The sequence below is a fragment of the Dreissena polymorpha genome, chromosome 1, assembly GCF_020536995.1.
Source record: "Dreissena polymorpha isolate Duluth1 chromosome 1, UMN_Dpol_1.0, whole genome shotgun sequence".
Lineage (NCBI taxonomy): Eukaryota > Metazoa > Mollusca > Bivalvia > Myida > Dreissenidae > Dreissena > Dreissena polymorpha.
Window position 1 is genome coordinate 142,998,866 of NC_068355.1, and position 27,798 is coordinate 143,026,663.

At 35.4% G+C, this 27,798-nt stretch overlaps 2 protein-coding genes across 7 annotated transcripts in view; both read right to left on the reverse strand.

Moving 5' to 3' along the window:
- Positions 1 to 623: 623 nt before the first annotated feature.
- The window catches only part of LOC127853498 (N-lysine methyltransferase setd6-like), a 45,008-nt gene continuing 17,833 nt past the window's right edge, over positions 624 to 27,798 (reverse strand). The window contains exons 5-11 of one of the 6 annotated variants that reach the window (XM_052388057.1): positions 8,611 to 8,866; positions 7,811 to 7,936; positions 7,069 to 7,167; positions 5,813 to 5,893; positions 5,544 to 5,640; positions 5,385 to 5,430; positions 624 to 2,765 (exon numbers count right to left, since the gene is read on the reverse strand). In XM_052388057.1, coding sequence (XP_052244017.1) covers positions 2,609 to 2,765; positions 5,385 to 5,430; positions 5,544 to 5,640; positions 5,813 to 5,893; positions 7,069 to 7,167; positions 7,811 to 7,936; positions 8,611 to 8,866 — 862 coding nt within the window. In that variant the 3' untranslated portion in view covers positions 624 to 2,608. Of the gene's footprint in view, positions 2,766 to 5,384; positions 5,431 to 5,543; positions 5,641 to 5,812; positions 5,894 to 6,733; positions 6,833 to 7,068; positions 7,168 to 7,810; positions 7,937 to 8,610; positions 8,867 to 27,798 lie in introns of all 6 variants that reach the window. The other 5 variants (XM_052388066.1, XM_052388095.1, XM_052388087.1 and 2 more) reach the window with 5 other exon arrangements.
- Positions 9,388 to 27,121, reverse strand: LOC127853566 (N-lysine methyltransferase setd6-like). Its single transcript, XM_052388180.1, has 4 exons — positions 26,818 to 27,121; positions 10,832 to 10,976; positions 9,949 to 10,096; positions 9,388 to 9,517 (listed from the first exon to the last, which is right to left on the reverse strand). The coding sequence occupies exons 1-4, from the start codon at positions 26,995 to 26,997 to the stop codon at positions 9,475 to 9,477; spliced, it is 516 nt and encodes a 171-aa protein (XP_052244140.1). The 5' UTR covers positions 26,998 to 27,121; the 3' UTR covers positions 9,388 to 9,474.

Sequence of the window (27,798 nt, forward strand, 5' to 3'; positions counted from 1 at the left end):
CGTTTACAAGCATATACACATATTATCACCGTGTCATCATGTCCCCATGTCTCACCTGATCAGTCATATATAATGACCATAATCTTTCAGCAGCTTCATGGAAATTACAAAGTACCATGGTAACGACATATTGATTTTCACTCGTCGCACAGCCGACATTCTTTTTATTATGACCACATGAAGAATACAAGTTCGACTGCGTAAGTGATAAAGGAGACGCAATGAGGTCAACGCAGTCAACGAAAAGTAGTTTAGTTTATTAGTTTATTTAAGTCTCATCAGCAAAGTACGAAACGTACCCTGTGAAAAAGGGGTTTAATGAATGTGCGTAAAGTGTCGTCCCAGATTGGTCTGTGCAGTCCGCACAGGCTAATCAAGGACGACACTTTCCGCTTGTATGATAATTCTTCGTTTACAAAAAGTCTCCTCTTAGCAACAAAAAGTTTCGGCGAAAAGTGTCGTCCCTGAGTAGCCTGTCCGGCGTGCACAGGCTTATCTGGGACGAAACTTTAGGCACATTCATTAAACCCCCTTTTCACAGAGCGTGGCTCATATGTATATACGTACACCACTAAGTAAATCAATTGTATCCATCGACATTCAGGAAAAAAACCATTACTCCGTCAGTGTAAAAGTTTAATATGAATAATATCATACAATTTAACTATACAAACGCAAGCCCGTTTTGGTAACTTGTTCAACATAAACGGCAGACATGCTATAAGATATCTGCCACTGAACAATAAAAATCAAAGTCGCAGATATATTGACTTCTCGAGTAATCGCTAATAGCAAACACACAAAAGCCCTTCAAACAAAAGTATTACAAACCCAAGTATTGAATACAAACATGGAAAGTCGATCTTTCCAACAATAATTGATTATATCACATCATATCAGCTTCCTGAGATAAGTGTGAACGCCATTCACATTAAGCACTCAGTCCTCGCAACCGCTATTTTCACCTATCTCCACACAATACATAACCAACTAACGAAGTGACATCTGCCGTGTTTGTTAACTTTAGCATATCAAGTCCAAAAAGTTTTTGCATACTTTTAAGGTTTTTGCTTAATATGAAATGATATAATCACTTCAACAATATTGTCTCATTTGTCAAATATGCCCAACCAAATTTTGTTGAGATCATTTCTACTGACATATTTATATCAACATTTGGGACCAGCGGATCCATAAACAAAAGAATTTAAAGTACACCTTCTCCTTTAACGCGACACTTTAAATATTGAAATTTCTATCAAGTCCGTTTTCAAAACGTAAAAACAACGATTACAGCGAAATCCACATCGTCATGAATACCGGTAATCATTACCACTTATTCACAACGGACAAACACTTTCGTTTTAAAGTGGCATCGCCAATATACAAAACATACCATCACTTTTTGGATCAAAGAAAACTTACAGTCAATAAACAGCATTTAAACATGGAGTTCTATGATGATCAGACATTTTCTTTCACAACATAACATGTACGTATTCTTTATAGGAATGAAAAATATAAAATAACAAGGATATCAGTAAAACTGATGGATGCTCCCCAATAATGCTTTGTCGATATATAGTTTAATTGTGTAGAAAAAGTGTGACCTTGAGAAAATCTATTATTAGCCTCAGTGACCTTGGCCTTGACCCCAGTTACATCAAACCTCATCAAAAAGGTAGAGGTCTATGCAAGTTACCTACATCCCAAATATATAAGAGATCAATCAAATATTGAAGGCGCTAAGAGAAAATGTAACCAAAGTGTGACGTTGAGAAAATCTATAATTAGCATCGGTGACCTTGACCCCAGTGACCTCAGACCTCATCAAAAGGTAGAAGTCCATGCAAGTTACTTTCATGCCAAATATGTAAGAGATCTGTAAAATATTGAAGGCGCTATGAGAAACTGTAATAAAATTGTGACGTGAACTCTACTTTCAGCCTCGGGGACCTTGACCTTGATCCCAGTGACCTCAAAGCACATCAAAAGGTAGAGGTCCATGCAAGGTTCCTACATGCCAAATATGTAAGAGATCGGTAACATATTGAAGGCGCTATGAGAAACTGTAACAAAATTGTGACGGAAATATTCATTTTTAGCCTCGGTGACCTTGACCTTGACCCTAGTGACCTCAAGCATCATAAAAAGGTAGTGGTCCATGCAAGGTACCTTCATGCAAAATATGTAAGAGAACGGTAAAATATGGAAGGCGCTATAAGAACTGTAAGAAAATTGTGACAGAAAAATATATTATTAGCCTCGGTGACCTTGACCTTAACCCCAGTGACCTCAGGTCCATAAAGGTACCTGCATCACAAATATGTAAGAGATCGGAAAAATATTGAAGGTGCTATGAGAAACTGTAACAAAATTGTGACGGAAAAATCTATTATTTGCCTCAGTGATCTTGACCCTAGTGACCTCAAACATCATCAAAAGGAAGAGGTCCAATGGTCCATGCAAGGTACCCACATGCCAAATATGTAAGAGATCGGTAAAATATTGAAGGCGCTATGAGAAACAGTAACAAAAGTGTGACGGAAGTAAGGAAGTAAGGAACCACAATATATATATATGGGGAGCATAAAAACAAAACAAAGTCTCAGATACATTTATTTATGAGTTTTTGCAACAGCATTTTCTGCCCATTCACTGTGTAGAGGGAGTACTTCTGCCTGGCACTGTTCGCCGATGACTGCAGCATCGCCTTGTCCTCTTCTATACTTCTCGAATATCGCCGTAAGGTCAGCTCCGCGCTCCTAAGAACATGTCAGAACAATGAAAGTCCACGCCATCCACAGAGGACCAGAAACATAAATATGACACGTTGGACTTTTATATATACGGCGACTGACCGCATGATAGTTCGCATAATATAGCGTTAATGTAATCATCTTACACTACTGTAACCGTACAGGAAATATATGTATATGTAACGATTTTCACTAATGTAACCAAAATTGCTGACTGGATTTAAAAAAAAAATTCATTACCCACAGGAAATATACGAGTCGCGTTCTGAGAAAACTGGGCATAATGCATGTGCGTAAAGTGTCGTCCCATATTACCATGTGCAGTCTGCACAGGCTAATCAGGGACGACACTTTCCGCCTAAATTTGACTTTTGCTAAAGAGGCCTTTTCACAGCTTTTCGCATGTATTGAAACTTGTCATTAAATGCTTTATATTGATAAATTTAAACATTGGACCTAAAAATTCCCCGTCAAAAAACAAGAATACAACTAAAAAAAGGAAAAAAAGTAACCCTAAACTGGGCTCGAACAACTGACACCTGGAGACTTGGAGTAAAAAGTCTCCCGCTTAGACCGCTCGACCATCCGTGCTAATGCTGTCAGCGGATGTATTTTTATGCCCCCGGTAGGTTGGCATATAGCAGTTGAATTGTCAGTCTGTCCGTCCGTCCGAAAACTTTAACATTGTCCATAACTTTTGTAATATTGAAGATCGCAACTTGATATTTGGCATGCATGTGTATCTCATGAAGCTGCATATTTTGAGTGGTGAAAGGTCAAGGTCATCCTTCAAGGTCAAAAGTAAAAAAATACAATCAAAGGGAAGTTATATGCTTTAAAAGGGAGATAATTTATAAACCTGCCAAATGATATATTGAAATTTTATTTCAAAGCAGCGCAATAGGGGGCAGTGTGTTTCTGACAAACACATCTCTTGTTTACTTTTATAAGCAATCCTCGTAGTTTCCCAAAATATAACGACAACAACAGAACTTTCCAAATTATTCCATCGTTTCTCGTTGCAACGCTTTATTTGATACTTTTCAGGTTTTCAAATCGTCAAAAGAAGCAACTAATGGATATTTTAGAGCATGGTAAATGTTCAGTATTACTATTTCCTCACAAATATCATAACTACAACGAACATTTGCGAATCTCTCTCTCTCTCGCTCTCTGAAACAACTTTTTTTAATTTTGTCAATTTACCGAAATGTGAAAAGGCCCCTTAAGAAAAAACTACATTTTAACGAAAAATGTCATAAAAGCGGAAAGTGTCGTTCCTGATTATCCTGTGCGGATTGCACAGGCTAATCTGTGACGACACTTAACGACCATGCACTAAGCCCAGTTTTCTCAGAACACGACTCATACTTTTTGGACGTTTCGTTTCAGTGAATCCCCTAAGAATTATTATGTATCTCAGTATCTCTTACTTGAGATTTCTGAGAATGATTTGAGCCTCGTAACAGAAAAAACGAGCTAAATACATGTACGTGCCTTATTAGATTAGCATGAACAGTCTGTGAAGGCAATCAGGTGAGACACCTCTTTTTGATTGATTTTTTTTCGTTAAACGGAAGTCTCTTTAAGACACAAAGTACATGGTCTGTGATTTGCTTTTGCGGACTGCACAGGCAAATCTTGGCCTTTACCCACATCCATTAAGCTCGGTTTTCCCAGGGCGAGGTTCTCATCTACTTTACGTAATTTTCTATAAATTATGTCTTTATTTTTTTCTGAAGCTTCACTATAATGATGAGATATGCATATGACCCATATGTTCTGCTAATTGTTATGATACTTTCAATAGTATTTTAGTTTTTTACTGCATGATATTGGGTGACATACATGTATTTACTTTAAAATTATGGGTGTAGTTTTGTGTGTGTCAGAGTGGGCCCTGAATTGTCATTTTAATAGTATTGCCAATATTTACGGAGAGGCGCCGCCCCCCCCCCCGGAGAGGTGCCTCACCCCCGGAGAAGTGCCCCCTTATTTTAAAGGGGGCAGAGAGGTGCCCTCCTATCGAATCTTGAGAGGCGGATATGTGCCTTCCTGTCATAATTAAGTAGGTGGATATCTGCCCCCTCACAATAATTCAAGGGGCGGATAAGTGCCCTCCCCATGGGGCACTTATCCGGGTCATCAACTTCTCCGCCCCCTTTTTTCAGCAGGAGGGCAGTTCTCCGCCCAATAAAAACAGTGAAGGGGCTAATCTCCGCTCAGTGAAAAATCTTTGAGCGGGCACTTCTCCGGGGGAGGGGCGCCTATCCTAGACTCTGTTTATTATATTGAATTCATATTGTATGGCGAACAATATTGAAGAGTATATATATTGTTCTTTACGAAATAAATACTCGTTAAAAAGTTTCATTAGTTAGCAAATTTTCCAAATCAAAATATGATTTACGCGTGCAACATCTTTGCAAGACCAAGTAAACCTATTTCAATGTAAAATAGTGTTTAGTGTGTTCATTTATTTCGAAAATAAAATGGTATTTTTTAATTCAAAATCGCTGTTTGTAATATATAAATGACAAAATCTAATACACAATAATACATTATTGTCAAAGACCTATAAAATATATTCTATAGGTCTTTGTTATTATTTATAGAGTTATTGACCTCTTTAAAACCGCTTTCCATTCCTTGCTTAAGTTGATGAAGTTGTCTGAAAATACACAATTTGTAACATTAAATGAAAAATGTTTCAGTTAAAACTGTCTTACACAGACTGATTCTCAGTTGGCCTAAGGTAAACAACTTTCTATGTAGATCCCTTACCATAGCACAGTGATGTCCCCTCCTCCTCCTCTTCGTCACTTTCCCAGCCCTCGTTCTGAGTTCGCTTCTCCAGCTGTGACTCATTCATACAAGACACCTGCATCGATAGAGCCAACCAGAAACATTGACAATGGTCAAATTTGTTAAGGTACAATCGAATACTTATATGTGTTTGTCATTGGATACGACAGCTTAAAATATCATATACATTTAGTGTAATGCAATAAGGCATGTTATTTAAATGCATAGAATATACTAAGTTGGTCTACCTTGAGGGCATCACACATTTGCATTTCATCCAGCACTCCATCGACTCCAAGTATGAATCCTACATCTTGACCATAAAGATTCTGAAAACAAAAACATGTACGTATAATACTAATACTGTGACTGATATATGCAACATATAACATAATACCATTTTTTCTCAAATAACAAATGTACTGGAACAAATGTATCAAGAACAAAGGCATCCTCCGTTCCTATATAATAATACCTGTATAACATTTCTATCACAGCTGACATTCATACTAGGATACATTCAATATTACCGGGTAAGTTGTTATGTAAATAGAGTTGCAAATGGTGTTTTAAAATATCGAGTAAATATTTAAAATATAGTTTTATTTGTTAAAAGTAACATTAACCTCTCTCATGAAATGGTATTTAAATTAGTAAAAGGTTTGCAGTTTACGTTAGCAAATGAAAGGTGAAACAGAAGACAGTAGACACCACATACTAGATCAACTTGATACTTTCTAGAAGGAAACACATGAACTAAGTCTGTTCAAGAATACAGCATGCATACTTTCATTTGATACTATATGAGGCATTTATTTCCCCATCGCCATGAAAACCTAACAGATATGCTAAGTGACTTGTTTTCTTTTTAATCGTATCTTGGGTGTTGACAGACAACACTTCCATTGCTTGTGCGATGACTAGCGAGGAGATTTCAACTTGTACATCACCTTAATATAAATACGATTGTTAAGATAATTAGTAAAAGGTTTGTAGTTTACGTTATCAAATGAAAGGTGAAACAGAGGACAATAGACACCACATACTAGACTCAACTTGATACTTTCTTGAAGGATACACATGAACTAAGTCAGTTCAAGAATACAGCATGCATACTTTCATTTGATACTATATGAGGTATATATTTCCACATCGCCATGAATACCTACCGGATCTGCTAAATGACTTGTTTTCTTTTTAATCGTATCTTGGGTGTTGACAGACAACACTTCAATTGCTTGTGTGATGACTAGCGAGGAGATTTCCACCTGTACATGGCCTTAATATAAATACGATTGTTAAGATAATTAGTAAAAGGTTTGTAGTTTACGTTATCAAATGAAAGGTGAAACAGAGGACAATAGACACCACATACTAGACTCAACTTGATACTTGTACTTTCTAGAAGGATACACATGAACTAAGTCAGTTCAAGAATACAGCATGCATACTTTCATTTGATACTATATGAGGTATTTATTTCCACATCGCCACGAAAACCTACCAGATCTGCTAAATGACTTGTTTTCTTTTTAATCATATCTTGGGTGTTGACAGACAACAGTTCCATTGCTTGTGCGATGACTAGCGAGGAGATTTCCACCTGTACAGAATATACAAAAGAAATAACATGTGTATATAACATCAGTAAAACATGGCAATATGTTATATGCTTATCTTTTATCTAATATTATTAAGATACGTTAAATTCATAAGACATATTATTGCATATCTAATATCAGTAAATCACCTTTAAATTGAAGATTTTTAATGCACATCGTATATCAGTAACACGTGGCCAGAAAATGTTGGATGCTTATCTATAGCCTACTATTTGTTAGACACGTTTAAAACACAAGAAATATTCATGCATATCTAATATCAGTAACAAATACTGTTTTAAGCTGAAGAGTTAACATGCATATTTAATATCATTTACACATGTTTTAAAACAGAGACTTACCTGCCTTTATAATTTCAGTTTTGTTTTAAACCGAAGATATATCCTGCATAACGTTATATCAGTAACAAATGTTTGTTGACAAAATATATAACACTTGCATCTAAAGTAACATACGCTCAGGATTATCGGCAACACTCAGAAACAGAGTCTACATACCCAGTTTAACTACAACTTAATACGTAAAATAACAAGTGTTTAAAAAAAATGAAACTGCCACTAATTCAATGAGTTCCAAGGAAAAAATTCAAGAATTAATCAGTGCCAAAAGCAATCGAGAACTGACCGTATCCCAGTGGTTGCTTGGGAAGGGTTCTGCAAAGCCATACATGTGCAGTAGGTGCCAGTTGGCCAGTTGTGCAGTAGGTGCCAGTTGGTGCCACTCTCCATAGGTGTTGAACACCTCTTCCCCCTGCACAAATAACAACATATTATGAGATGGACCATATAAGGGTTTGAACTGATGTCCCTGATATACAAGGTCAGGGTAAAAGCGAGTTTGGCTGATATGGGGGGATTGCAAATGACCATGCAACAGTGAGTATTCCATTTCAGCTGAATTCCTCCACTGGAATACCAAAGAAGTTCTACAAATACCGGTAGTTCTTAACTTTGATCAATCTATTTAAAATTGCAGAGTTTGATGAACTGTATAAGGGAGGTACAGTTGTGTTTTATTCTACTGAGTTTTTTTTTCTAAAATCACATCACTGTCAGTCTGTCACCATCTTAGGGCTAGTTGATATTATAAAATCTAGTATTTGGAAGTAATGACCATGTAACCAGTGTTGTTCTGGTGGTTATGTAAGTGCTAGGAGAAATGTTTAAATCTAGTTAATCTTGAAGGAACTAGGGAAAGAATTACAGTCACAAAACAGGGCAAGCATTATATGCCTTCTACATTAAGATCATGGGGTCATACAAACACATGCTTTAGGATGGGATAATATGTAAACATGTATGATTACAGACTCTTTAACAGGTTATTCATCATCACGAAACAAAATCCTTTACCAATAAACAACACCTGCACAGTTGTGACGTACATTGCCGACATCACTCTTCACTTTCATAAATTTTCCCTACCTTTGGTATATCTTTAATGGCCACCATTTTTAAGGCTTCTTTTTCAAACTTTAGATGGGCGTTGTTCTTTGTCATATGGTTCAAAATGTCTGCCATGGGAACCATCATCGGTGTCGGACTTCCTGACTTTTCATCATCATTATCATCACCATCATCATCCTCCTCATCATTGCTCATACTGGCAGGTTCAGTAAAACTGTATGACATCACAAATGTCACCATCTTCTTGTAGAATTCTAATTCTTGGCACTGGGAGCTGTAGAGTAACCATACAAAATATATTATGTACATTTCATTTATCTTTAATAAAAAGTGAGTCTGATGAAAACACATTTTTGGGCACAAACAAATCCACTACAGTTGACAAAAGGACAAAAGGCCAAAATAATTATGCAACATTTTTATATCGCAACACTCGTATTTATATTAAGATCATGGAAGCTATCAAAGTTTTAGTGCAATCTGCCATTAAATAAGGATGATTTAAAAACACAATGTTTGGATCTAGGGCCATAAATCTGTCAAAAGTCTGTGTAACTTATACACATTAAGGTCATTCAACTGTGGAAGTTTGAGCAAGATCCAATCAGCTGTTAAAGAGAAGTTAATTTGGGTCGTACTTTTGAAGGTTCCTATAAGCATATGTTTGAAAATACGGACTAGAGCAACATTTCATACCTTGGAAGTATAGTCATAAAATGAATTTTATAAGGAAACATAAATAATAAAAAAAACTTACTTAAAATGAGTCATGTCAAAGGATAAATGGACACCTACTGAAATATGTCTGCATGGGCCTTTATAAATGGTAGTACAATGGTAGTGAACTCTTCTTCAATATTTTTAAGGTCCTTTTCAACTGCCTCAATTAACACCCGAGCCCTTCAACAAACTGTTGCGATCCTCCCTAAAAGCAAACATATAAAACAAATAACACATTTAATTATACTTGATATTTCAATTGATAATAACTTCAGAATACCATACATTTAAATCATATTGTATTATGACAGTTGAATGAATGAATTAATAAATGACATATGATTGTTTTACATTGTATGCATGAAAGTTCCTATCATACAGATTGCATAATGCATCAGGTAATATAAGACCTTACATTGTATGAGATATTTGTTACAATGATGGATAGAAGAAAACAGACTATTTAGGAGAAAGCAAGGACATTTCCATACTGAATATTCTAGCAGCAAATGATAAATTTTAACAAATTCCTTATTTTTTTAAAGAAAACATTTCATGTCATTAATTATAAATGACATTAACATGAAATATATAATTATAGTCAGTTAAATGTGCAAAAATGTGCACTGCTATTACTTGTTCCAAAACATGGGCAAATCTAGTTCTGTGAAGTCTGGAACAAGATTGAAATATGGTCTCCATGGTGACTGTTCACTGGTGTATTCATACATGAGAGAGATCAGCAAGGGTGCCCAGCCACTCGAGCCCTGTATTTGATCTTTTTCTGGAAAGATAATTAAACAAGTCAGATAAAACAAGTCAGAACTTTTAAAATAAAGTTTGTGTAATATATAGGGTTGTGCCGAAAATATAGGGTGTGTTTTTCGACTAAAATTATAGATACGGGTATGGTTTTGAGCATCTGAGTAAAGAAATGGGTATTGAAATCAGAAATTTGCTTGTATATAAATGCACATAGATTTGAAAGTATCAGTATCAAAATGGGTAATGATAAATTTCATGGTAAATATAAATGGCAAAGTTGTATGATACATAATATATATGAAATTTACAATAAACATGTAATTGCAAATTCAATAAGTATACTGTATTGATATGATGGAGATTAAAATTCTAGTATGAAATGTGTCCTCTTTATCAAATTTTAGTATTGGAATGGGTCCAGTTTTTCAAAATTGTTGTATTGAAATGGGTCCATTTTCTCAATGGTAACGTATACAAATGGGTCTGCTTCTTCAAATATCTTGTATCAAAATAGGTCTACTTTATCAGAGTTCCGGTATAAAAATGATCACATTTCGGAAGTCTCAGTGGGACACACCTACCCTAAAATTTGGGAAGTTACCGCCCCGCCCCCCCCCCCGGGGTAAATACTTAAAAACATGTTGAAGTTTATTAAAATAATGTAGCATTTATTTAGTTTGCATACTTAACAACAGAAAAAACAACAACATTTTAACCCAATGTGATTAAATATTTAAGTATTAGTGTTAACAACCTTTTTCGAGTATGTCGCTGATGTCAGTGGTGCCGGGATGGAGCAGCATTTTTCTTGGTATCTGGAACAACGTCTCTCCGTCTGATATGTCTGATATGGCTATCATACCATGATGTGCACATGCACCATCCCTTGCTACCATCACCTTCACAAGTTACACATTTAATAGAGTTTTAGTGTATGCAATTCTTTTTTTTTTAATCTGACATGCAACAAATCGTTGCCTGAATTCATGCTAATAACACTTATATGTGTTTTTTTAGGTTAAATTATTTTTTATTTGAAAGAAATGAAGTTTATTATTCAGTGTCGTATAAGCAACCAAATATTATATGTCACATGATATGTATGCTATCCGATTTGCCTATCCGAAATCATGTAACTATGATAAACAAAAGTAGAAGTGACAAACGTTATAGCAACGACGAAATATATAATCTCTGTGAAATTTCAATAGAATAAGAAAATTTTAACAAACAAATTGACGTCTTTCCATCCCTTGTGTGCATATCTGGGTTGGAAGAAATACTAACAGAATTCAATGAATTACTAATGTTCGACTCGGATACACCCCTAAAAATGTTTTATGACACAACTTATAAAATGGGGCACTTGTTTGTTAGTGTTCTGTCATATCAACATATTTTGTTTGAAGGCAATAAAATAGTGCCCGTTGCATTCATGATGCACGAACGAAGAGACGCAAAATTCCAAGGTTTTTAAGTGTTATAAAGGAACATATTCCCAATTTAAAAAGAACACACTTTCCGCTAATTTGTTATCGAGAAGCCGGAATAAAACTAGCAATTCACAATTCGCTACCCAATATACAAATTATTCACTGCTGGTATCATGTACGAACAGACATTAATACTTGGCTAAAGAAAACTAAATGCAAAAAGTGATGATTTCTCCGTGTACACTTAACATGTGCAAGACTTGCAAATGAAATGTGCAAATGAAGACAATTACACTGACCATAAAAATAAAATAGAACAAGAGTGGAGCCAGGAATTTAAGAACTATTTTGACAGACATTTGCATCAAACCATTTTGAATGATTCTGGTCGTTGGGTGTTAGAAAAATTAGGCATATATACAATCCCTACTCAGGAATAACAAATAACCCCGCAAAATCAATTAACAATATGATAAAAGCAATACAACACAAGAAAGAGCTACCGGTAGATTTAATATGTTTAAACTAACTAATGCGTCAAAAATCAGTTTATGCGGACATACAATGTGGTCGAGCTGGATTTGGTAATTTTAAGTTAAGAACAGACTGTGAATACGCCAGATTAGACAGAAGTGAAATTAATGTACATCAAATATCCTGTACACCGGATGATATTTTAAGACAAGCGAAAGAAGCATTAGAGCATTTCCAAAAAGCTGGTGAAATTACTGATAAACCGATTGAAACAAGAGAAAATGTTATCGACAGAGAAACATTTGAAATAATTAATGATAAAAACATCACTTCTATTGACGATACAAATTTTGGGGAAAGGAAGGGTATTGAAAAGAATATGTCCCAAAAAGCTTTGGCGGAATTTATTATAAATGATGATAAAATAAAATTAATACCATCCATGAAAACCTTTATTGTTGAGGGAATACATGGCTCTAAACGTTTGGTTACACTCAAGCCAAAAGAAACATGTAGTTTTCCGTCAACTGGACTTTGTTATCACCTACTGGCGGTTAAAATGACTTTGAATATTGACGGAATCTGTGATAAACGTGCGGTTAAAAATCTCACGCTACTTCGAAGAAATAGCAAACCGCGTGTTGCCAAAAAAAAAGGGACAAAAAAAAAGGAAAAAAAGCCGACTTTGAAGTTGACCCAGCATTCGATTCAATACTCATGACACCAACTAGAAAATCATGCGACACTACGCTAAAACAAAAGCTCACCAACTTGATAGCATCGACCCAAAAAACACCAACGTCTACAAAAAGAAGCCGGAACACCAACAATTTATTCACTTATTGTAAACAAATAAAGTTGGACAACAATTTAAGTTCAATTGAAGAAGACGTTCTCGAAGAAGAAAATCAATTAAATATAAGCAGTGATGATTCATAAACCAGTGAGGACAGGCGTGTTTAAATCAGATGGACTTTCATGATGCGGAAGACGACAGTGTAGAAATTGCAAATATATCTACAATAGATTCAGAGCTAGTTAAAATCCATCTGGGTGGCTGAACGACCCAATAATTAATAAATCTTAGCAAATACTAAAAGAACAATTTGCGCTTGACAGTGGGATGCAGAACACACTACTTGCTCCTGAGTTCAATGATGATTCAGGTACCTGGGGTATAAATAAACGTTTAAGGAAATAAAATCCGCCTTCCGCCCAAATACATTACAACGGCAGTAATCACTGGGTATTATCATACCAATCACAGGAGTATGGACATGTACAGGAGTATGGACATGTTATTCTGGTTGACAGTTTAAAATCTCCAAGAACTCTAAACAGTAGTATTTCAATTCAAATCGCTCAAATCTATGAAAATGGAGAGCGCAGTGTTCAAGTTCAAATACCCGACGTACAACGTCAAACTTATTTCTCAGATTGTGGTGTTTTTGCAATTGCAAATCTTACTGAGGTATTATACAACAATTATGATGTAGATTTCTCAATTATCAGATATGATATACCAAATATGAGAGCACATTTGTTAGAATGTATTAATAAAAACCCTTTTACAAGATTTCCAAAAATAAAAAAGTGCCAAAAAAAGCCGTGTAAAGTAGCAAAAAGTTATGCTATTAAGATTTTTGCACGTGTAAGTTGCCGGGTATAGTTGGTGAAATGGTAAAATTTTACAATAAAAGATGCAAATTGAATATATGGTATCACAAAAGATGTGTTGGATACAAAATGACAAACCTAGATGAAAAAATGGTTGTGTCCATACTGCACATGGTAATTTGAGATGAACAAGCACTGAGATAAAGGTATGGGATTTTGGTACAACAATAATGTCTTAATGTTTAGAAATATAATATATATTTAGATATAATGTTATGATATCATCCAGTACAATTACTTTTGAAGTTTCATTTCTATTATAAGAGATATTAATTTATCTCGTACAATAAGATGAAATTCATGCCTTCGACATCCAGCTTTAACAAATCGCCTTTGATTTCATCTGATTCAGAATAAACAACGCAAAAATGTACAGGTATATTAACAATGATATGCACTTCCATTTTTGTACTTCCATCACTTTCTCGAAATTTATTTAAAACCACACTTTTTGTTTTATAACGTTTGTATCGAATGCTAACCATTCTGACCAAATTTTTACAAAACCGCGATCATTTAGAAAAGAGTTATTTCATTCCTATGGATGTTTACTAGTATGCATGACAAACACACAATCCGAAATGCGTTCGATGCTTTAACAACAATTTTACTGTTAATTAAAATTTCACGTCCAACGTGTCATTAAGATCCAGTGAGTCAAACGAAATGCACATCCACATTCTACTCTCCCATCACTTTATCGAAATTTATTTTAAACCACACTATTTTATTCCTATCGAAGTTTACAATAATACATGACAAACACACAACCCGAAAAACGTATTGCATTGTTGATGCTTTTTAAAAACAAATAATTTACAGTTAAAAACACACCACGTTTAATGTCGTCGCTAAATCTATCGAGAATGCGTTTAAAATATGTTAAATATTTTCAGGTTATACATCTCGTAATTTAAAATTAAAGCGCTGAAGGCATTGCAAAATTAATAAAACATTATCTTATGAAAAGGAATGAAGATGTTTCGATTTAAAGATTTATAAATTTAAATAAAAAGATTTTAGTCAATATTGTTTTTGCTAAGAACGGGGATGTCCGAATAACTGTAAAATTTTCCTTAGCAAGGTAATCATGCTATTATACAGCATTGCAGTTTACCTATATATATTTTCAAAAGGTCAGATAGCTTAATTGGTAGAGCAACCCAGGCCGGTATCATTAGATGGCTCATGGGTGGTTTCGGGTTCGAATCCCGATCTGACCTTCGTAGGTAAACCTGTGTTTGCAAGGCTGGCAACTTATAGTGTGACAATCTGTTTTGGGCGGGGTTTTGGGCTAACAGTTCAGTTCATCATTTCGTCAGGTCACATGAAACCCTTTAACATGGCCTGTTTGTTGTTTAATTGCTGATTATCATTTTTGACAAAATCGTGCAGTCCCGCTTAAATCCTAATTTATGTTGGCTAGATTGCACTTTACCAGTACGCTGCCATTTTGGATTCCAAAATTCGCGCAACTGCACAAAAATTATAAGGGCTAGGGTAAGAGTGCGTACCGGTAAAGTGCAATTGCCCCGGACTGTTTTGTTTCTCTTATCCGCAGTTGGTTTTCGAACCATATATATTTCTACCAGATGTGTACCAAAATAAGGTGAGTTTATCTATTTTACAAACAGAAGCTCTTGTGGGCTTTAAAAAAAAAATGAAGTTATTTAGTTACAAGTACTGTTCTGTTGCTCTTATCCGCATTTGGTTTTAGAACCATTTATGTTTCTACCAGATATGTGCACACTAAGGAGATTTTATCTGAACTACACAGTCGGAAAATTAGCACCATTTTACAAACAGAAGCTTTTATGGGCTTTTCAAACATTACCACATGTGACCTTTTGAACTGACAATATACTGTTCTAAATCACTGACAATATACTGTTCTAAATAATAATAAAATTTCAAATAAATGTAATTTTTTGTAAATTTTGCTAAGCAAGTTAATCATGCTATTATACAGCGTTATATTTTACCTATATATTTTTCAAAAGGTCAAAATAGCTTAATTGGTAGAGCAACCAAGGCCGGAATCATTGCTAATTTAGATGGCTCATGGGGTGATTTCGGGTTCGAATCCCGATCTGACCTTCGTAGGTAAACTTGTGGTTTCAAGGCTGGCAACTGATAGTGTGACAATCTGTTTTGGGCAGGGTTTTGGGCTAACAGTTCAGTTCCTTAGATCACATGAAACCCTTAAAAATTGACCCGTTCGTTGTTTAATTGCTGATTAACATAATAATAAAAAGTTCATTTCCTTATTTTTGTATACCAGTCTTTACGAACTCCACGTTCTTCTGCTAGGAAGTGCCTTTAATAACTTAATTCAAATATTACCTGTATATAAGTTTTTGGTTAGTTTCTTCACGGAGCGTATATTGTATATTGTCATCTTGAGTCCGTGGTTTCTTCTATTCAACATTAATCGAGCTCGCTTTTAGGCTTTGCCTTATTTCATATTATGCTTTTCTCACAATATATTTTACATATTTAAAAACGGTGGAAGAATACCATTACAACGGTACCAAATAATGTGTGGTCGGTTGGAAAAATGTTGCTTTTATAACCACTTTTATCTTTTCCGGGTTTTTCTCAAGAGATTGTTTTGTGAAATAAAACCGATAACGATCGGTCAACTTTGGCCGCGATTCAACGCCAGAATCTGACACCGACAAAAAATATTTTTACATCGTTAGCAACGTTAGAGGATACTCTTTACAAACGTACCATTATTATTAATATCGAATTGATAATAATGTTTTTAAAACAACTTTTACCTTTTCCGGGTTTTCCTATAGGCATTTTTGTGTGTAAAAAAACTTAAAATAGGCCGATTTTGACCGCTATTTACAGGCTTTTTCTGACTCTGCCATAAAATATTTTTACATGGTTAGAAACTTTGGAGGTTCTTCTTAGTTTAAACATATTTATTTCGTATGGCATGTACAATATTATACAGATGTTACACAATATAAGAAGAAAAGGATTAAAACGAAAGAAGCAAGTTCTTATATAGTTTCTCTCCTTAGAATTAATACACATTTTAAAAAGTGAGGTAATCAAGATAGGATGAAGGACTTTGATTGTGGGTCAAAGGCAAATAAATGCAACGTCGAGTCAGGATCGGATTGTTATGAGAAACGCTTAGATTCGGTGATGTATTGTTGGACACAAAGAAAGATAGTAGAGTTATCAGCATCGTTTAGGGATGTATTGCCAAAGAGGAGCGTATCAAGGTCTACAGGACTTATAATTCCTAAGACATCGTTCATTAACTTTGTCCGTATTACGCTATAATATGAACATATGAAGAAGAAGTGGAAGTTAGACTCGATATCTCCACAGCGACAAAGAGGAGAATCAATAATATTTTTTGCGTAAAGGTGCTCATTAAGGGAACTGGATTTGGTCCTTAAACGCGTGTGAATGACTTGAGAATGACGTTTACCTATGTAATAGTACGATTGTGTAATAACTGTATTCCTGATAAGTTTAGATTAAAGTACATTCAACGATTCACTATTTTTAACATCATCTGGTAGGTTATTCCATTTTCGAGTGACTGCGGGTACGAATGAATTGTAGTAAAGAGTTGTTCTAGATTCGGAAGTACGTAAGTCATTAGCATTGCGAAGATTATGCCTAGCAACAGATCCAACATGTTGGGGTACAAGGTCGGTCAAATACTGTGGGGTAAGTGAATTTTGCAATTTGTAGAATAATGTAAATAAATGTTTTTCACGGCGGTCCTGAAGCGGTTCCCAGTTAATTTCCTTATGCAGGTCAGTCAATGACACTAGTTAAGACGATCCACAAGCGATTCGCGCTGCTTCATTTTGAATTTTATCAATTTCGTTTTTTTTCCGCTTGGGTGCAATTGTCCCATATCACATATGAATATTCGATAAGAGGTCAAATAAACTATATGTAAATTATTTCAAGAGATTTCCGATCAAGTGTTAACCTTAGTTTTCGCATATTAATTCGATTCCATGCTTTTTCTGTTATGTATTTAATATGGATGTTCCATGTACAGTCTTTAGAGAGGAAAACCCCTAGATGTTTGTGGGAACCGACCTCTGGTATTTGTTTAGACATCATTGTAAAAGTACATGGATTTTGATGTTGCTTTCTGGAAAGTGTTAGGGATACAGATATTAAGGGATTAAATAATACATGCCAATCTAAAGCCCATTTAGATATTTTGTTGATATCACTTTGTAATATTGTATATGAGATGATTGGATCATCTATAATAATGTATAGAGAAGTGTCATCAGCAAAAAGGCGAATATTACTTTAGATGTCGAACACAATATCATTAATAAAAAATAAAAATTACAGAGGCCCTAATATGGAATCTTGGGGAACACCGGCTTCTAATATTGCCCAGTTAGAGACTGCGCCTGGAAGTACTACGCGTTGACGTCTATTATGAAGATAATTAGTAAACCAGGAGAGTAACTTTCCTCGAATGCCAATTGCATTTAGTTTATGGAGAAGACCTTTGTGCCAGACCTTATCAAAGGCTTTACTGATATAGAAAAAGACAGCTTTTACCTATAAACCATTGTCGAGGGCTTTACAAAACGTTTCGTATATATATGTCAGTTGGTTAGTAGTTGAATCACCTGGCAAAAATCCAGACTAAAAAGGCGTAAGTAATTTGTTACTAATGAGGTGATTTTATACGTGTTTGAAAATTATTTTTTCGAAAACCTTTTCCATTATATTTAAAAGTGAAATTGGTCTATAGTTGATAACTACTTTTGGTTCGCCCTTTTTGAAAACTTCACTAACGTTAGCTTCTTTCCAACAACTCGGCATGATACATTTATTTAGTGAAACGTTAAGGAACTGACAAAGAGGAGTGGACAGTTGATTTTGGCATTCTTTTCAAATTCGATTTATAATTCCATCTGGCCCCGATGCTTTGTCCACCGGAAGTGACTAAAGAATGTCAAGAACATCAGTAGGTGTAATGCATAGAGACTGCAACGAGTTTGCTATCGGTCAATTCGTGAGTTCCGGCATGTCTTCATTAGCGATTTCAATTTTGGACTTACTTTAAAAAAATGTTTAGGATATTTGCCTTTTCAAAACAATCGGTTGTGGTAGTATTGTCAATGGGATTTAGGAGTGCTGTATTTAGGTTATTACTAGGCTTATTAATAAATGACTTAAGTATTCTCCACCAGTCCTTAGATGAATGGTTGTTTTGTTTGAGTTTATTGCTTTAACTTTTGTTATGCTGATCTTTCGCTTGCCTTATCAATAAAATTGTCTTATTTCTAATTTTACGAAATTTAGACCAATAATAATTTGAGTTTTTAGATTTGGCGTGATGATAGGCACGTTTGCGTTTTCTTATCATTCGACGAATGTGCATATAAAGCCAGGGTGGGTCACGCGGTTTAATTTTTATACACTTGTTTGGGATACAATATTTAGCATTAGAAACAATAATATCGGTGATATTAACGCAATAAGTGTTAACATCATCATTTGCAATAGAATCCCAATCAAATGTAGAGAATTTTTCGCGAAGCAGGTCGTAATTTCCATCCGAGTTATATTGCTTAATACGTTCGACGGCGTGAACGCTAAACCGTAGGTCAATTTTTTGAACGTCCGAATACCCATATGCGGAAGCGCGCACCTTGTTTGTTGACTGGTATACTTATAATACAGATACACAGATGGTATTGATACAAATAACATGAAACAGTCGACTATTCACACTCAAGTTAAATCCGGTTTTGACACAAAGGGGTGTTCATTATACAGTGTACTGACAACTGACATTTCCTGTAAAACGCGAATGCAATAAGGCTGTATCGAATGCGTCGACTTATTTTAGGTATAATAGTGTTGATTAGCGCTAATTGTTAACAACTTTATTACCCATTGTGTGTATTGTGTTTTTCAGGGGTGTTGCAGATTATACAGCCTACACGCGGCGAATCCGGATTAAAGACAATACTATTAAACGCAATTAAAATATGACGATGTGTGATCAACACTTGACTGAAATATATTCTGCGCTGTGTTACAAATTAATAAAGAACATTTTGATTTGTGTTTGGTTGTTTGGTTTTAACTGCAGACAAATTACTGTACTTAAAATGATCAAATATTTACAATGCAAAACGCTTGAAACTTTAATGAAATATGACCAAAATAATTTGCTTACGCTAATTATAACCCATAATGTTCGCACCATCTCTAATTGGCGCCGATAAAGGTAAGATTGTTATCAGTTTGACCGTGATAGTAATGGAAAAAGACTAATTGGCAATTGGCTTCGTTGTTTAAAACACTCGTTAACGATTATTCAGTCCCACTTATCCGCTAATCATAACAAAGAACGTGTCAATGACATTAAATAATAAGGGACAGTTACTATCACCTAAAATAACAGACTTGTTAATTGGCATATGCCAAACAAGGCCCACCTTCTTCAAGTGACTACCAAGTGTCACCTCTCTTTCCCCAGCACGATTTTTTCGCAACCGCGTATTACATGTATTACAAACAACTCGGACGTTGTTTTTTTTTTCAAAACCAGAAATGGGCGAATTTAAGAGCGGACGAAATAGTCATTTTTATAAAAAGGGCGAAATTTTGTGCCGACGAAAATAAATGGTTTCACAGTATGGGACAATGATAACGATTTTGTTGGTCAAGAAAAGGATCACAAACACCTGATAAATCCAAGCTATCAAGATTACTTATTAATAATAGGTCAAGAATAGATGAAGAACCTTCCGTAAAGTGCGTAGGTTTGTCAATAACTTGAGCAAGACCATATTCAGTACACCAATAATCAAGTTTTCGGGCTTATGAGGGTTGATTGCTGTTTAGATTAAAGTCTCCGGTTATTATAATATCTGATAAACCAGTTTCGATTGCCAAACCGATGGAGTCATCAATTAACTTAGTTTATGCTGCATCCCGGCCATCCGCGTTTGGTGGTCTATAAAATAACCCCAAAAGAACATTCCTTTTACTCTTAAAGTGTAGTTCAATCCAAATAGTTTCTAATGTAGTAAGTTCAAGATCCAGTCTACGTTCGTAGTGTATAAAATCTTTTACATATAACATTACCCCACCGTGGCTGTTCTGTGTTCGATCTTTACGTTCCGGTGTTTGGTATGAGGGGATAAGAAGTTCGTCAGTTACGATTGAATCATTAAGCCAAGTCTCGGAAAAAGATAATAAATCAAAATACGAGAGCTCTGTTGTGAGAATGTCAATCTTGTGCCGTATACTTTGTACATTATACTGAATAAACGAAAAGTTGTTTTGCAATGATAATATATCAGTAAAAATAATATATCAGTAAAATTATTGGACTACGTGGCAGAGGATTCAGAAGAAAAAGTTGATAACGGGCCTGGGTTAAATTCGATGTCTCCAGAAAGCAACATTAATAATGTCAGCCATGTGACTAGCATGACTATAAGAAATATATATATATTATTCTTTTTAAGAAATAAGAATTGGCAATCAAGCGTTTTCCAACTATCATGCGCTTGTATGGTCGTTTAATGGACCGGGACAGTTGGGATTGATTTTTGATTATATTAAGTGGCGATACAAGAGGAATTTCATTGTTGTAAAGTGAGAGTAAAGTGAGTAAACAGATTTTGGAACATGAAAAACAATTCGATCGCTTTGTATCTTGGTAAGATGTTATGGGTATCGATCGTTAAACAATTGAAAAATTAGGTACTGTACGTTATATTTCCGAATTATAATAGACGAGACTGCCACGAATCCTTCATCCTTTACATAGTCAAAGAAAAAAAAATGATTGTAAAAAAAGAAATAGGGAACAATATCAAAATGTATGATTTCATTTTATGAGTATAGGTCACTTCAATATTTTTTAAGTGGTTAAGACATTTTAAACAAATGGTTATTTTGGTGATCGGTTTTCGTGGGCCAAAGACGAAGTGATGCATTCGACAGAGATAACAATAAGTTAAAACATAAATTTTGACGATTAGGTAAGTGATGTTCACAATTAAAGTTACAAAATGAGAATAAGATTTGGCACGTTAAACTTGTAATAGTGTGAAAGCAATTAAAGAAAATGTTCACGTGTAGACATTGCTAGATTTACTAACTCTGAAATGTGAGAATACAGTCAAAAGTATTACTACCGAAAAAATAATAAAATAATAAGGAATACATGTTCAGCATTAAGCTTAAACGTTAGATATATATGAACATTTACATAATTAATACTTATTTAAGTACACAGTTGTTCAAGCACACTAAAAAGCAATAAAGCATATCGAATTGGCTCAATCAATGTAAGTACATTGTTTACAATATAAATATGATTTTATCTTAAAGATCAAGTATTACGTACAATATGCAATATGTTTGTGCCTTAAATATTGATTATTAAGTACACGTTAAGTCTGCACATTTAAGAGAGAACGACTATCGTTGATCAAGGATTTTGTAAATATGGTCAAGAATACTACTGCAAAAATAAGAAACAAACATGTTAAGCATTAAGCTTAAACGTTGGATATGTATGCATAGTTACATAATTAACACTTATTTAAGTACACAGTTGTTCACGTGCACTAAGAAGAACTAAAGGAAAGCATAACGAATTAACTCAGTCCAATTAAAGTACATTGTTGACAAAAAATTATGCAAAATGATTTTGTCTTAAACATATGGTATTACTTTTAATATTCCTTATTTAGACGTTAGATTTATATGAACATTTTTTATATTTAAAACCTTTTTAAGTCTACAATTGTTCACGTGCACAAAAAACAGTAAAGCATAACTATTATACTCAATCAAATGTTAGCACATTGATATTAGATGCAATATGAGTATGTCTTAGAAGTTAAGGATTACGTGCAAGATTAGACTGCACGTAATATTTAATTTGATATTTTCATATTTAGTACCTATTAAGGTCCACAATTGTTAACGTGCACTAAAACAGTAAAACATAACAAATTGACTTCATTTAAACGTATCCCACATAGGGGATATGTAGGGTCCGTCTACGGAGCACACTGAGTCATCGTATAAGTATAGTTAAAATTAGTGATGGCATTGAATACCTATATCGGTAATCCATTCAATCGAATATTCGAATATTCGCGTAAAACGGCTGGATCGATTTAACTGCTATTTCTCAGTTTCGTATCCGGTAGGGATAATTAATATTTATTGACACAGAAAATTGAATATACAATTGTGGTATTGAGAAATAGAAAGAAAATGTAGCTTAATTGTAAAAACAAACTTTAAAAAAGCCTATTTAGACGAAATATATCAGAAAAGAGTGAAACTTGTTCTGTGTTAACTTCCATTGTTTTGTAAGTTATATCCATTTGCTAAATACGAGGCTGTTTATTAACGTTGCTATCGAATAAGTGTATCGCTGTCGGCTAATACTATGACCGATACTGTAATCGGGCACAAATAGAAGGAAAAACATCATGTCATAGAATGTTATTTTATTTTTAAATCTTAAAGTAACGATAGCATGTACGTGTATATAAAGAAACATATTAATAAGGCATGCACAGTACACCAACTATTCAAGAACAAATATAAGGAAAAACATAATGTCATAGAATTTTATTTTTATTTGAAATTTTAAAATAACGATATCATGTACGTTTATAAAAAGAAACATTTTAATGTCTTTTAAAACTGTGATCACAGAAACTAAATTATTATTCGCCAGTCAATTGAAGCCCTTAATTGTCATCTAATTGAAAAAAAGAGTATTTGTTTGTTAATGAATGTTCATTTGTGGGATATAATTTTAACAAGACCAAATAAGAAAATGTTTTTTATTATTATCATTATTATTATAGTCAGTCAGTCAGTCAGTCAGTCAGTCAGTCAGTCAGTCAGTCAGTCAGTCAGTCAGTCAGGTCAGTCAGTCAGTCAGTCAGTCAGTCAGTCAGTCAGTCAGTCAGTCAGTCAGTCAGTCAGTCAGTCAGTCAGTCAGTCAGTCAGTCAGTCAGTCAGTCAGTCAGTCAGTCAGTCAGTCAGTCAGTCAGTCAGTCAGTCAGTCAGTCAGTCAGTCAGTCAGTCAGTCAGTCAGTCAGTCAGTCAGTCAGTCAGTCAGTCAGTCAGTCAGTCAGTCAGTCAGTCAGTCAGTCAGTCAGTCAGTCAGTCAGTCAGTCAGTCAGTCAGTCAGTCAGTCAGTCAGTCAGTCAGTCAGTCAGTCAGTCAGTCAGTCAGTCAGTCAGTCAGTCAGTCAGTCAGTCAGTCAGTCAGTCAGTCAGTCAGTCAGTCAGTCAGTCAGTCAGTCAGTCAGTCAGTCAGTCAGTCAGTCAGTCAGTCAGTCAGTCAGTCAGTCAGTCAGTCAGTCAGTCAGTCAGTCAGTCAGTCAGTCAGTCAGTCAGTCAGTCAGTCAGTCAGTCAGTCAGTCAGTCAGTCAGTCAGTCAGTCAGTCAGTCAGTCAGTCAGTCAGTCAGTCAGTCAGTCAGTCAGTCAGTCAGTCAGTCAGTCAGGCAGGCAGGCAGGCAGTCAGCAGTCAGTCAGTCAGTCAGTCAGTCAGTCAGTCAGTCAGTCACAGTCAGTCAGTCACAGTCAGTCAGTCAGTCAGTCAGTCAGTCAGTCAGTCAGCCAGCCAGCCAGCCAGCCAGCCAGACCAGCCAGTCAGTCTTCTGGGTCATAAAGAAGTGTTTGCGTGTGTTGACTGCATGTATTCATTAAACGAAACCATTCAACCATTCAGATCATTTTACAGTATGCTGTATTTCGCCTCTAGATATGAAGTGTTGATCAGCGTTAATATGTTTTCCATATTCACATGTATTGAGTTCTGCTTGGGAACGTTTTGAGATCGTATCGCAGAAAATCACGTTTACGAAATTGTTGTACACCATTAAGCTTAAAGGATGCGTGTAAGATTCCCATAAACTTCTATTTTATAGCTGACTGATGGAGTTTTACAACAGTCACGTCACGCATCGTTTCATATCATAGTTTGTTATGTTTTTTTGTGATTGAAAATAAGCAGTTGTGCTCATTTCATAATTTTGAAGGTCCAGTCAGAAATATTGTGTTTCTGAATTATAAACCGGGCGTAAATCGTGTTAGGATTTAGGACATGGCGAAATGGCACGTAATTGGTCAGGAAATTCTGAATGGTTGCTAAACCTTTTTTATAGCCTTTTATATTAACATAAGATCAAATGAATAAAATATCTGGGGTTGAGTGTGAATCTTTTCTAAAAAACAAACACTAATTAAAACCAACGCTATCGAATAAACGAACCACAAATACAAGCGTAGACGCTTATTACCTGTGATTTTAACTGTTAGTACAATATGGAAAGGGGGTTTGTTCCGATATAAAAGGGGGTTTATTCCGCATTATGCAAAACTATCGAGGGTGTTTTTTCCGCGTATGCAAAATGTGAAAGGGGATTTCTTCCGCTATGCTGTTTATAGGGAAGGGTGTTTCTTCCAAAGGGTGTTTCTTCCGTACACCAACGCTGATACGGGCCGCAGTTTGACACGAAGAACGTCACATCAAACACGTTTATCCAAAATGATTTCGGGTGCCAATTAGTAAGCGGCTCGTAGGTCATTTAATATAAGGGCAATTACGTTTGATAAAAATATGCGAATATGCGAATATCAATTCTGTTATTCGAATACTGACCATTCAATCGAATATTCGAGTATTCGAATAATTTTGCCATCACTAGTTAAAATACGTCATGCTTTGATATATTGCCGTCGTGGGTCCATGCGCCTTCAACAAGTTTATCGTGCACTAGTTTGCGCGCATCAAAAAACAATTCACTGCGAAGCTTTGTAAGCGACTCGTTAATAAAGTTCCCTTTATAACATTCAGAATATTTTGCTCGCGATCTCACACTGTGAAGTTTTTGACGGGCCCTGTAAGACACAAACTTGACAATAATGTCCCTGGCCTTTTGCCCGGAGTGTTTTGGCGGTCCTACTCGGTGGGAGCGATCAATCTCATCGATTGACAGATCGGCGCCAAGGTCTTTCGCCATCTTAACTACAATGTTGTCCGTGTCCTCATCTCTGGCCTCCGGGATACCTGTGATACGTAGGCAGTTGTGGCGACTGTATTGCTCCGCTCTGTCTGCTTGGCACAGAAGCTCAGCTACCTGATTCTTGATATTCGTATTTTCCTGTGTGAGGGATTCAATTCTGTCATTGAGTGAGGCGTTAATTCCAGTTATGACCTGTGGTATGAAAGCCTGTACTACTGAACGTACCATGTCCTCCAGATCAGATTTAAACAGTGCATGCATTTTTTGGGAGATGCACTCCAAGTCCGCCTCGCTAAGTTGGATTTGGCTGATGATTTGGCTATTCTGCATGATGTCAGAGTCAGAGTTAAAAAAAAAAACTCTCTGTTTCAAGGTCAATACTAGAAGTGGATAAGTCACGCTTTTCAGGACGTTTTCCCTGTACAGGTGTTGAATGGTTATTCATGTCAGTACTTTTAATTTTCAACAGTATAGATCACAAGTATACAGTACGAGGTGCACGAGGTGAAACGAAATGTAACGTTATATGCACTAACGGTAAGCGGATTGTAGCTAATTGTAGCTGAATAGCTAATAATTAGTTGACAACAATAACACACACTGACAACTACTCGGAAACAGAAGAAACCTGTTTCAAGAAATTTAGGTCAACAAACAAGCAAATGAACGAAAACAAATATGTGGATCTTGGCAGTACCTTTGCGTTATAGATGATCAAATATATCCTTTTCACATAGTCCTCATCAAAACTCGAAACACCACCACATGTCACTAGCACTACTATTTACCCCTATAGCTTTTCAGACCAATGAGTCCCGAAAAGAGTCACATAATCACTATTTTTCGACGAGCTATGAAAAACACGTCAACACCCGCCATTACCGGAAGGAGGTTCTTCTTTACAACGATACCATTATAATAAATATTGGACGAATAATAATGCATTTATAACCATTTTTACCTTTTCCGGGTTTTACCTCAAAGATTTCCGGGTTTTCCGGACATTTTCGGGTTTTATACCTGCCCATAAACAAGACTTTTGCATAAAATTTTACCTTGTCACTCAACCCGAATCCCTTTTCTTCGGCCCATGAGAGAAATAATTTAAGTTTTACCTTGTCACTCAATCCAAATCCCTTTTCTTCGGCCCACGAGAGAAATAATATAAGTTTTTTGTCATCTGATGTTATTTTACTTCTTGTAATATCCTGATTTTCATCAGTTTTTGCTAAGGCCTGCATGGATGCAGCCATTATGGTTTCAGCAATTGGAGCTATTTCGATCGTTATCGTCATGCACAAAAAACAAGATAACTTATCACCCAAACAACTTTAAAACACACACAACCATTCTCACTCGCGATAATCAAAACAATTAACTCCGCGCTTAAAGAATCCTCTTTCATAAATGCCTTAAGTGTGTTATACATGTAAATGTTGCAAATCAGTGTATGTTTTGCCTTTAAAGCCGATCACGTATCCTCTTATCGCCTTCTTATTAAAACACTAGCCAGCTTAAAGGGATCTTTTCACGGTTTGGTAAATTGACAAAATTGAAAAAAAGTTGTTTCAGATTCGCAAATTTTCGTTTTAGTTATGATATTTGTGAGGAAACAGTATTACTGAACATTTACCATAGCCCAATATAGCCATTATATGTATCTTTTGACGATTTGAAAACCTAAAATTATAAAGCGTTGCAACGCGAAACGATTGAATAATTGGAGAGTTCTGTTGTTGTCGTTTAAATTTACGAAACTACGAAGATTGCTTATTTAATGTATAAAATACTTAAATTGTGTATACCCGGCGGAATAGCCGAGGGGGCTAATGCGTTTTTACTTCAGACTAACTCCAGGACTCCGAGGGTCACTGGTTCGAGCCCTGGTACAGGCTACATTTTTTCCTTTTTTAAATTTTATTCTTGATTTTGTACTGGAGCTTTTAAGATCAAATGTTTACATTTATCAATATAAAGAATTTAATGACAAACTTCAAAATATGCCAAAATCTGTATAAAGGCCCCTTTAATGTTGTTTTTACACTTAGGCTAGTATTCCATCTATCCGCCTCCGTATCCGCATCCGTATCCGCAAA